Here is an 11,355-nt window from a genome sequence, read left to right as displayed (position 1 = left end):
TCTGATTGGTCCACTCACCCCCCCTTCCCCCTCCTCCCCGCCTCCCCCTCTCCACCGGCTGCCACTCTGGGCTCGTGCTGTGTGGAGGCTACGCACACACACACAGTCACTCACTCACACGGGGAGCGCTACCTGTCCGCGAGCCCAGCAGCAGCAGGAGGAGGGGAAGCTTGCACGCGATGCCCGAACGCTGCCCCGCGCGCGCCCGCGGACTCCCGGTCACCGGTTTGCTGAGGAGGAGTGTGTGTGTGTGTCCGCATGGATCTAACGCCGCTGCTGCTGCTGTGCGCCGCTCTGAGCTTCAGCCAGGGACACGAGCAGGCACGTGACGCTGTCGGTTTGTTTATTTAGTTGTTTGTTTACGTGTTCACTTGTTTAAGGTGATCCAGGTAAAGTGCAAGTGTGTGCATGTGTGCGCGCGCATGCATGGGTATGTATGTATGTGTGCGTGCATGTGCATGCATGTTTGCATAAATCTGCGCGCGTGCGCTTGGATGTGCTTACATTGAAGCGCGCGTGGGTGTATGTATACAGTATGCAGCACCGTGCAAAAGTGTTGGCACCCGAGAACACGGTGTGTAAAGTTATTATTCTGTGCAGTAACATTTATTTACTAATATTATGATTCTGAGGGTGTTAATGCTTTAACTGGAGCTCTCTTTGAAGAAGCTCAGTGTTATCTGTAGTTATCATCAATACCTGCACTGGCTAATCAATACTTCATTCATTTAAAGTAAGTGCTGCTGATGGAACTCAGCAAATCCATGCAATGGCTGGAGGTGCCTAGTAGAACCAGACATTTTCCAGCTCAAACGATATCGGCTAGTTTTATGAAAACTGGAGAAACTTTATTATCGTTTACTGTATTTGTGTTTATCTGTTTGTGTTCTGGTGTTCAACAAACTCACTGCCCAGATGGTGTTTAAACTCTTGCATTTATAACTGCTGTGTGCTCTGCAGACTCGTCAGTGTTCCTCAGCCTCAGACTCGTGTCCCAGAGCCACCGGCCTCAACCACGGTCAGTGTGTGTTTCATCACCTGCAGAAACTCAGCATAAAGTGTGTGTGTGTTTTGTGTGTGTGTGTGTGTGTGTGTGTGTGTTTTGTGTGTGTGTGTGTGTGTGTGTGTGTGTTAGTGTGTGGGAAGCTGCAGCTCATTTGGCTTCAGAATCACTCTTTAAACTCTGAAGTGGCTCCCATATGTGAGAGAGAGAGAGAGAGAGAGAGAGAGAGAGAGAGAGAGAGTTCCTAGAGTGCAGTGATAGAGAAAAGTACTGTGAGAAAGGGAGAGAGGGAGAGAGTGGAGAGACGAGTGAAGACAAATAAGAAAAGAGTGTACGGAGAGAGAAAGAGAGAGAGACAGGCAAAAAGAGTGGAAAGAGAAAGAGAGAGTGAGAGAGATAGAAGAAAAAAGAGAGAGAGAGAGGGAGCAAGAGAGACAAGAGAAACAAGTAAAAAGAAAGAGTGAGCGAGAGAGATAGGAGAAACGAGTGGAAAGACAAAGAGAGAGTGAGAGAGATAGGAGAAGAAAGTGAGAGAGAAAAAGAGGAAGAGGAGAAAAGAGTGAGAGAGAAAGAGGGAGCAAGAGAGACAGGAAAAACGAGTGGAAAGAGAAAGAGACAGAGAGATGGGGCGAAAGAGGGGAAAGAAAGAGTGAGCGAGAGAGATAGGACGAAAAAGGGAAAGAGGAAGAGTGAGCATGAGAGAGAGGAGAAAAGAGTGGACAGAGTGAAAGAGAGCGAGAGAGATGGGAGAAAAGAGTTGAGAGAGAAAGAGTGCATGAGAGATAGGAGAAAAATGTAGAGAGAGAGAAAGACAGGCGAAAAGAGTGGAGAGATATAGGAGAAAAGAATAGAGAGAAAGTGCAAGAAAGATAGGAGAAACGAGTGGAGAGGAGAAGAGAGAAAAAGAGAGAAGAGAAAGAACAGAGGAGAGAGAGGACAATGCGGTAGAGTGAGAGACATAGGAAAAAGAGTAGAGAGAGAGAGAGAGAGAGAGAGAGAGGAGAACACAATAAATATTGCATATATGACTATGATATGACTCATCTTAGTCAGCCTAATGAGAAACTGTAGAACAGACTCGGTTTATATCACAATACCTATATTTAGAGTCAGTTATTCATTCAGCCTAATGAAAAACTGTAGAACAGACTCGGTTTATATCACAATACCTACATTTAGAGTCAGTTATTCATTCAACCTAATGAAAAACTGTAGAACAGACTCGGTTTATATCACAATACCTACATTTAGAGTCAGTTACTCATTCAACCTAGTGAGAAACTGTAGAACAGACTCGGTTTATATCACAATACCTACATTTAGAGTCAGTTATTCATTCAACCTAATGAAAAACTGTAGAACAGACTCGGTTTATATCACAATACCTACATTTAGAGTCAGTTACTCATTCAGCCTAATGAGAAACTGTAGAACAGACTCAGTTTATATCACAATACCTACATTTAGAGTCGGTTATTCATTCAACCAAGTTTTTTTGGGAATTACTGTTTCAAATTTGGCTGAATTGGATTTTTACCAGTGTTCTACCAGTTTGTCCAACCCAGCAACATTAGCTGTGAAATTACACATTTATGGGCGAAGGTCAACTATTTGGTGATATATTTACACATTAATTACACATTACACGTATATAAGTGAGGCTAACATATTAGCTTGAGGCTAGAGCATTAAATCGAGACTCTATATTAGCAGAGCTTTGGTTTCAAATATTGTACTTTTATAAAGTTTAATGCTCTGAAAATATAATACATTTATATATTAATGTAAATCACATTTTCAGCCACTCCTTTATTTTTGCTTTATTGAAAAATGTTTCAGATCAAGAGACTGTGTAATAATAACCAGTAGGGAAGGCAAATTACAACAGAGATCTCCTTATCATCTCTGTATTTTCTCCTGGACAACAGTGAGGTCATAAAGAGTCATCCAGCTAGCATACATGCTAAAGTTTCTCCTGGTGGTCAGATGTTTCTCCTGAGAAAAGTAATCTGACGTGTCTCCTCTTGGGATTTAGAAGAGATTTCAATAAAGTCACACATGCTCAGATTTGCCCAGATAATAACGCTCTCATGGCTCCTTTTTGTCCAATGCTGTTTCTTCCAGTGAGTTTTAGGAGAATCACTATGAACTGTATTGTGTACGATGGCGTTTTAGGGCCATTGTAAAAAAAAATACATATTACATACATATACATAATATTTAGAGATAAAAAAGTCGTACAGTACGACATTTTGAGAATAAAGTCATAATATCTTGAGAATAAAGTCGTAAAGTTACAGGAATAAACTGGCCATATTTCGAGGATAACATAGGCTAATTGTAGGGGGGCTGCCATAACACGCTGAGGTCTCGGTTGCTGCACTGGCGACGATGAGGACGTGAGCACACTGGAGATCATTTTGATTATCATTCTCATCGTCTTCTGTGAAACTATATGCCCTCTCCAAATGGCACAGCCGTCTACATGGCTAACTACCGGTCACTGCCTGCGAGTTCTCCTTCAACAAAACAGACAGTTTCCTTAGAGTCCGTCTGGTTCTTTCATCTAAATAAACACAGTTTCCAGCACAGCCGTTTCAGCCGTTTCTTATAGTAATAATTGAGCAGACTGAGTATTTTTTTATGGGTGAAACTAATATGAAAGTATAACTCCCGACTCCTCAGCGCCCCTCATTTTAACATGAGTTGCTCCCTTCCTTTTGCAAACCCTTTGGCCACAATATTGTGACTTTTCCTGGTAATATCCCACTTTAATGTCGTAATTCTGCGACTTTTTTCTCGAAGTATTACGACTTTATTTCCAAAATATTACGACTTCATTCTCGATATATCATAATATGACTTTATTCTCAAAGTCTGCTTTTTTTATTTTTTAACAGTGGCCCTAAGCCGCCATCCTACCTGAGTCATCTAGGAATCAATAGAATTTTAATCTGGACCTACATTGAATTGAATTCCGAATTGTTTGAATTTCCAGATTACATGTTTGTGACTCCAGTTGAAGTGGACTCTTTTGGAGACTTCGTTTCTCACGATGTCTCGAGGCACCGGAGCCGGAGATCTCTGTCGGGAAGCGGCCGTCAGAAACCCGTACACTACCGCCTCTCTGCGTTCGGCAAGGAATTACACCTGGACCTGCGGCCGGCCGGTGTGGTGGCTGAAGGCTTCAGTGTACAGACTTTCGGCCTGGATGGCATCACTACGACTGAGGTGGATCCTACAGTTCATAACTGTCTCTATCAGGGAACCGTGAGGAACCACTCGGCTTCATCTGCAGCCATCTCCACCTGCATTGGGCTGGTAAGCAACTTCTCTGACGGTAATAATTGTGAGTGATTTTAATCCAGTATGAATCTGCAGTGTGTGTAGTTTTACAGTCTGACGGTAATAATTGTGGAGTGATTTTAATCCAGTATGAATCTGCAGCGCGTGTAGTTTTACAGACAGTAATAAGTGAGGAATGAATGGTCTACTGTAATTGGCTGAACCTGGAGTTCCCTCATTAAGAGTCATGTTTCAATCCACCTAACTCTAACAAAACATGCTAATAGACTCACCTGTGTTATTGTTATTGGTATTGAACATCCAGGCTCTAACCTTCCAGTGCAGGTTATTAGTGAGAATTTAGCGAAATTCAACACATAAAGTTGGCATGTTTTTTTTTCCTCTTATATGCTAAATATATATCTCGCTGCTGACAAAACCTGTCCATTTTTGTCTTTTTTGACATACTTTGAAAATGCCTGTTGCCCTTATGTGGTGTGTACATTTTATGATGAATGGACCAAAAGAAACAGCCCAAAATTACTTGGACAAAAAGTCTGGTTCCATTGACTTACATTAAAAGTAAGGTATGTTTTTTCCTTCTTCTGTAAAGTTGGAGATATTTTTGGAGATATAAGGTTTTGTTCCGACAGCAGCCATGTATTGATTTACTCTTTGTTTGTTTGGATATGTATGTACTTCTTTTAATTTGCAATTTTAGTGTTAGACATCTAAGAAATCCCACATATTTGGAAATCCAATGGACAGACATCACATATATTAATATCCATGCACACGTGTACATATTCTCTTCTTCCGGATGGTGAAACCTGTCTGGCAGGTACAGAATCTTAAAAGAGTCCTCATATTAGCTTTTGTAATTCTGTGGGTCTGAGGTAAAGCCATACCTTGAGTCTTGTGAAAGGGCTGTACCTCTGCTCCTCCTCTTCTGCTTGTGGATCTATTGTGCCGTGTTTGCCCTGCTTCCTCGTCTCTCTTGTTCACCGCAATTAAAGCCAGAGTGAAGCTTCAGCCGCTTGGCTGGCAGCACTAATCTCCGCATTGTCCCTTTCATTAGCGGTAGCTTCTCCACAATAAAACGGCAGTGACCCATTCTTTTAAAACTGTGCAACAGCTCAATGTGATTTGGAAGCAATTGCATTTGAATAGACTGGAAAGACTCTTTGATCTGCAACACCACCACCACCACCACCAACCACCACCACCACCAACCACCACCACAGTTTCTCTTTTGGGACTTTTTCTCTTTTTTTCCATCGTCTTTTCAAGGCTGACCTGGGCCATGGACGCTCTAGCACTTTTATATTTCATACAGAGGGAACCATAAATAGGCCTGAGTGTCTTTTCACATTTTGTGCTTTAAGTGGAAGAAGAAAAGAACGTGCCCCGGAAAAAGAGGACTCTCTCCCTCTCCCTCTCTCTCTGTCTTCCTCTCCTTCTGTCTCTTTCTGTCTTTCTTAGTCTTCAAATGAGAAAAAACGTGTCACAGCGGAGTTTAACCCCTCTGTGTCATCTCGGCTTGACGAGAAGCTTTGGATTAAGAACAAATGAGGAGCCATTCATCCTCCTTGATCCTCTGCAGCCCCTTGAGCTCTGAAAGGTTGGGAATAACGGCCAACCTGCGCTTTTGTGCTGGGAGAATTTTAAAGCTCTAGTTCCTCAAGGAGTTTTCCTTTTTCCGACTGTAGTAACGCATCTGAAGTCTATTTCTTCAGTTTTGTGTTGGAGCTGCTCGGCTAAGTAGGCTAATGGAAGCTTATATCCCACCTCACTTTTCTTTGGCACTTGCAAAACTTGGGCTGCCCCTGATCTAATGACGTTTTGTGGATTTTCTAAGTGAAAACAAGTTACTACATCCTCTACAGAGAACGCGCTTCCTCACATTTCAATACAGATGACGATTTATTTGCTGAATTTGACAAATTGGAGAAAATACTAACGTATCACTGCTGTCGGAACAAAACCTCGTGTCTCAATTATTTTTGTCGTTTTTCAGTTTTTGACATAATTTGAAAATGGCTGTTTCCCTTTACATTATGTGTTAATTTCATGATGAATGGACCAAAAGAAATGACCCAAAATTACTTGGACAAAAATCTGGTTCCACTGACTTACATTGAAAGCAAAGTATGTTTTTTCATCCTCTGTAAAGTTCGCATTTTGGAGATACAAGGTTTTGTTACAACAGCAACGTTATGCATTTTACATTGTGTTTCAATTTTTTATGTTAAATGTGGGCACTAGGGGGCAGCGTCCATACCAGAATGTGCAGAAAAGTCTGACATATTTCCTCTCTCTCTCCAAGAATTAATACTCACGTCACTGTTTTTATAAGAATTTGAATATAAATGTATATTTGAAGATAATCCTCAATTGTGTAAATATTTGGAAGGTCAAAAATCATCTATCAAACTGCTCCACTGTAATTCTGCGCTAGTTCTGGTTCTGGTTTAAGTGTTGTTTACGTCTTGTTCTACTTCCAACACTACCAGAAAGCCAGTTGGCGTCTGCTTGATGCACAGCTTTTTTCGAATTAGCACATTGTGTAGTAGATATTTTGGACGACAGCAAGTTATGTACCCATGAAGCCCTTCTCTGCTTTATGACGAACTTTATGCTTCATAGTTTACATCCTAATGCTAAGACTCAGTGTTAATAAGTGATTTTTAACTCAATCAGTTCTTGCAAACAGGATAAATATAGCAAAGGGAATGGGCACAGCAGGGGGCGCTTAAACTTCTGAATCTTCAGAAAAGCTTTTAAAGACATTTTTGGATGTTTTGGGGTTTTTATCAGCAAAATCTTAAATTGTTGTTGGATTTACCTAAGATATTAGCACCCCAGACTAAACAACATGTGGGTATTTTGTACTTTGTGGGAATGTTTGTTTACAAATTTTCGGATAGCGTTCAAATTACCTGATGGACTACAACTACCATAAACACTAGAACCCGTCTGATCAGCTCGCATGGCTACGACTGAAGAGATGACTTGGGCTGCGGGGAAACATTCGATATTGTGCACGTCTTGTAGTTATAACAGCTCACAAGTAACTGACCATGAATAACTGACTCCCATGGTCAAGTATTTGATTGAAGATGTAAACACACAGGAAGGTCGATCACACATATGATCTTATTTGCTTTCGCAGAGGATTAATTTCCTCCTGCATGTGTGGCTGTAATGTTGCGTCCTACAGCCCTGGATAAGAGGGAAGCCAACTGCATGTTTGTCCATGAGAAAGTAAGGCACGTTGGCCTCTGGTGCATTTCTTTTCCCTTCGGTTAGACGGTGGTCTGGGATGGCAGATGGAGGGGGATTGTCTTGTTAAATCGAGAGCAGGCGGCGGGAGCCTGTAAATCAGGAACAGGAGGATTTGCTTTGTAAATCCTTCATTATTTAAAGAAGAGTTTTTAATTACTGTGCTGCGCTCTGTGCTCCCTCAGAAGAGGATGCAGCTGGTTCAGATTCGGCCGCGAGGCTCTGAGCTCTGACTGCGAGCCGGAGGAACGGAGCTATTCTCCTTTATAAGCACTAATATGGCAAAAAAAACGAATTTCCACCGTTTGCTTCTCCTACCCCAAATGTTGTTAATCAGTGTTTGGTGTCTGAAGGTTGCTGCTTTAGTTTTGAACTGGAGCTTTGAGGCTTTTGTAGCCAACAAGTAATAGAATAATTTTTCGAACTTAACGAAGGCTGCTGCTACTCTTTTTAGCTGTCTTGTGCTTTTACCCACTTCTGTAGATACAGTACAGTCGAAAAGTCTGATGATTTTGAATGTTTTTGTATCTTTTTTCTGATTTTCTACAAAATGTGTCATTACAAATTATATCATCTGTCTCACAATTTCTCTAAAATATAGAATATTTGAAATTTTAACATGAATTTCAGAATTTTTTAGTGTTTCTTAGTGTTTGTATGTCTTTCTTTTGAGCTGGACTCAGCAAGTTTTCATAAAAGTCTCTAATGAGTAGATCAAATCCACCTGAAAGTCATCTGAATATGAGCTTCAGTGGAACAAAGATGACTGAAAAACTGAGAATCTGACCTTTCGTGCAATGGCTTTAAATGGGAATTCCAATGATTTTCCAAAACTTCTTTTTAATTCAATGGTTAAGATGTAAACGAAGTCATTCAGAGTGGTTTGGTATGAAATGCTCCATTCTAGAGGCTCAGGCTTCTTTACAGTGGTGGTGATAGGAACCAGGGGTCGCCATGACTACAACACAAATATAGACATTTTATTTACTATCCAAAACCACCAGTGAACCTACACGAGTCTTCTGAGTTTATGTGGAATGTTGATGATGGTAAATAGTGGAAAATCTGAAATGATACGTTTTCTTTAGGGACTATTTTGCCTCACAGTGCCCTGCATGTATCCCTCCACCATGAAAGGCTTTTAAGGCCAAAACCTTCTCAAAACTATCATAAAACAGTGTCTCAGTCATCAGGCAGTGAATTCATAACCATTTCATGTAGTAACTTTCTGTGAGGGAGCTTTTAGAGGTGGACGTCTGGTTCCTATCACCACCACTGTGAACAATTCTGACTTAGTTCTCTGAAATGGGAGAATTTCACACCAAACCATTCTGAATGACATCTTGACCACTTTATTATGTGTTGAAATTTGTGAAATTTTGCTTAAATTTAAATCGCAACCTAGAAATAGTGCAGCATCTTGAATATTTCTTGATTATTTTACTTGTCGTAACTTGTCTTTGTTTTAAATATTTCAGAATTCCAAAAGTTTGTTGTTTATTTACAGGTTTAAATGAAAAAAAAAAAATCCTAGATTTTTAAAGTGTTTCCAGACTTTTTGTCCCCACTGTGTGTGATATAGTATCAGAAACCACATAAGCAACATCACAAGAAAACCTTTGGCCATTTGGGGGGCAGCTGGATACAAAGATTGCAAATGTCCACAAGGTCAGACTGTGTGGTGTTTTAGTGTTGCTCAGTTTCGTTAAGACGTTCGAGCCCGCCTTCCCTTTTAAATCAGCCAATCCTGCCTGGCGAGCATGTTTTGACAGGCCAGGCAAGCAAGACCATCCAAAGCTCGTTCCAATCCACCAGCAAAAGCCTCGCATGCACTCTGTGAGGCCCTTGTTTAATTTCTCTCCATGTGATTAATTAATTTACCGGGGGGCATTTGGATGTTGTTGGGCTGCTCATTCCTCGGATTGACCTTTCAGTGGATGTGTTCAGACATATCATTGCTGTCTAACAAAACCTCAGGAATGGTGACTTTACAGGAGCAGGAATAAGTTTGCTCTTAATGAGATGTTACAGTAGCTCTGCTGTTACGAGGAATGCATTCAAAAGCATGTTTTATTATTTAAAAAAGCCAAAGGGGAGCTGGTTTTTATGTCGGATGAGTAACAGAAGAGCTAACGAGCTAACAGTAGGAATAACTGATGCCAGATGTCAGTTGCCAGAGAAACATCTTTTCATTGTTTCTGAATCTGCAAAACCTAACCGATTTGGTTACTGTGCCTGTAAGACTGATATATGTAAATGACCCTTGTTCTGATTGGCTGCACCTCATTCAAATAGCAGTCTGGGCTGAAACGCTGCTTTAAAACTCCTTTATAATTTTTGCATGAGTGGGCGGGGCTAAACTGACTGAATAGGCTAATATATGTAAATGTTATCCTCCCCGTGTCTGTGTGGGTTTCCTCCCACAGTCCAAAGACATGCAGTCAGGCCGATTGGACATGCTAAACTGCCCCTAGGTGTGAGGGAGTGTGTGATTGTGTATGTCTGTCTGTCTGTCTGCCCTCCAATGGACTGGCAACCTGTCCAGGGTGTATCCTGCCTTCTGCCCATTGACAGCTGGGATAGGCTCCAGCACCCCACCGCGACCCAGAAGGATAAGCGGTTTAGATGATGTATGTATGTATGTATGTAAATGTTATCACAAAAACAATGAATTCAAAACTGTACAGACTAGTGAGAGGTACGTTTTCAGATTTGGACCATGTTTCCATACTTCATCACACTTTTATTTCAAAAAAGCAAAGAAAATGTGGTCCATTTAAAACATCAAATCAGACTTAAGATCTACATTCTTGCTCTGTTTTATGGATGTCATGGTACTGAAGCTGCTGTGGCCAGCAAAAAGTTTGGGACAGGACCTAATTGTCTAATTGTCTAATTTAATTTAATTCGATCAAATGTGCATTTTCTGTATATCTGTTCGTTTGTTGGATTGTCTAGTTTTTGTACTGAAAATGTTTAAAAAAATTCACAAAAAAACCCCCATAAAATCAGTTTCGCTGAACGGCCCATATTTTGTCTCCATCTAACGTCACAAATACCTGAACAGTGATTTTAGTGCTGGAATACTGATGGTTAACAGCCTTAAGTGCAAAATGCTTCTGCTAATCAAAAGTGACCAAACTGATGGGTCAGTTTAAATTGAAGTGACCCTTATTAGTCCCACAACGGGGGAATTTCACCTCCGCATTTGACCCGTCCGTGCAGTGAAACACCACATACACACTAGTGAACACACACACTAGGGGGCAATGAGCACACTTGCCCGGAGTGGTGGGCAGCCCTATCCACGGCACCCGGGGAGCAGTTGGGGGTTAGGTGTCTTGCTCAAGGGCACTTCAGTCACGTACTGTCGACTCAGGGGATCTAAACCGGCAACCTTACGGGCCGGTTCCGTAACCTCCAGCCTACGACTGACCCCTAGTAAAGTACATTTGCTATACAGCTGCACTTTTTATGGGTTTATCAATACACATGTAATATTTGGCTTCCCAGTAATTAAGTTAGCCATCTGGCTTTCTTCTTCATTAGCCAGCTTGTAGCAAAGCCCCAACCTCATCAGATGGAGGTTTTCCTGATCTTTTAAACATACACTTTGTAATATTAGGATTTGGAGACCTCTATGGTGGAAATGTGTAATTGGAAGAACATTTTGTAGTGTGGGTTGTGCTTCCCTGAGCGGATGAATCTGATGATTGAAGGAGAATTCAAAGAGAACTCAGTCTAAACTTGGTGAAGGACGCGTCTCTGAGGATCTGCTATTCTCA

General features: G+C 41.3%; 1 protein-coding gene across 1 annotated transcript in view; it reads left to right on the top strand.

Moving 5' to 3' along the window:
• The first annotated feature begins 236 nt into the window (after positions 1 to 236).
• Positions 237 to 11,355, top strand: part of adamts18 (ADAM metallopeptidase with thrombospondin type 1 motif, 18) — a 118,324-nt gene continuing 107,205 nt past the window's right edge. The window contains 3 exon segments of the mRNA XM_036584474.1: positions 237 to 321; positions 961 to 1,018; positions 4,002 to 4,324. Of these exon segments, the coding sequence (XP_036440367.1) occupies positions 259 to 321; positions 961 to 1,018; positions 4,002 to 4,324 (444 nt within the window). The 5' untranslated portion in view covers positions 237 to 258.

Source organism: Colossoma macropomum, unplaced genomic scaffold (genome assembly GCF_904425465.1).
Source record: "Colossoma macropomum unplaced genomic scaffold, Colossoma_macropomum, whole genome shotgun sequence".
Classification (NCBI taxonomy): Eukaryota; Metazoa; Chordata; class Actinopteri; order Characiformes; family Serrasalmidae; genus Colossoma; species Colossoma macropomum.
The sequence above is the reverse complement of the archived record's forward strand: the minus strand, read 5'-3'. Positions and strand labels throughout refer to the sequence as shown.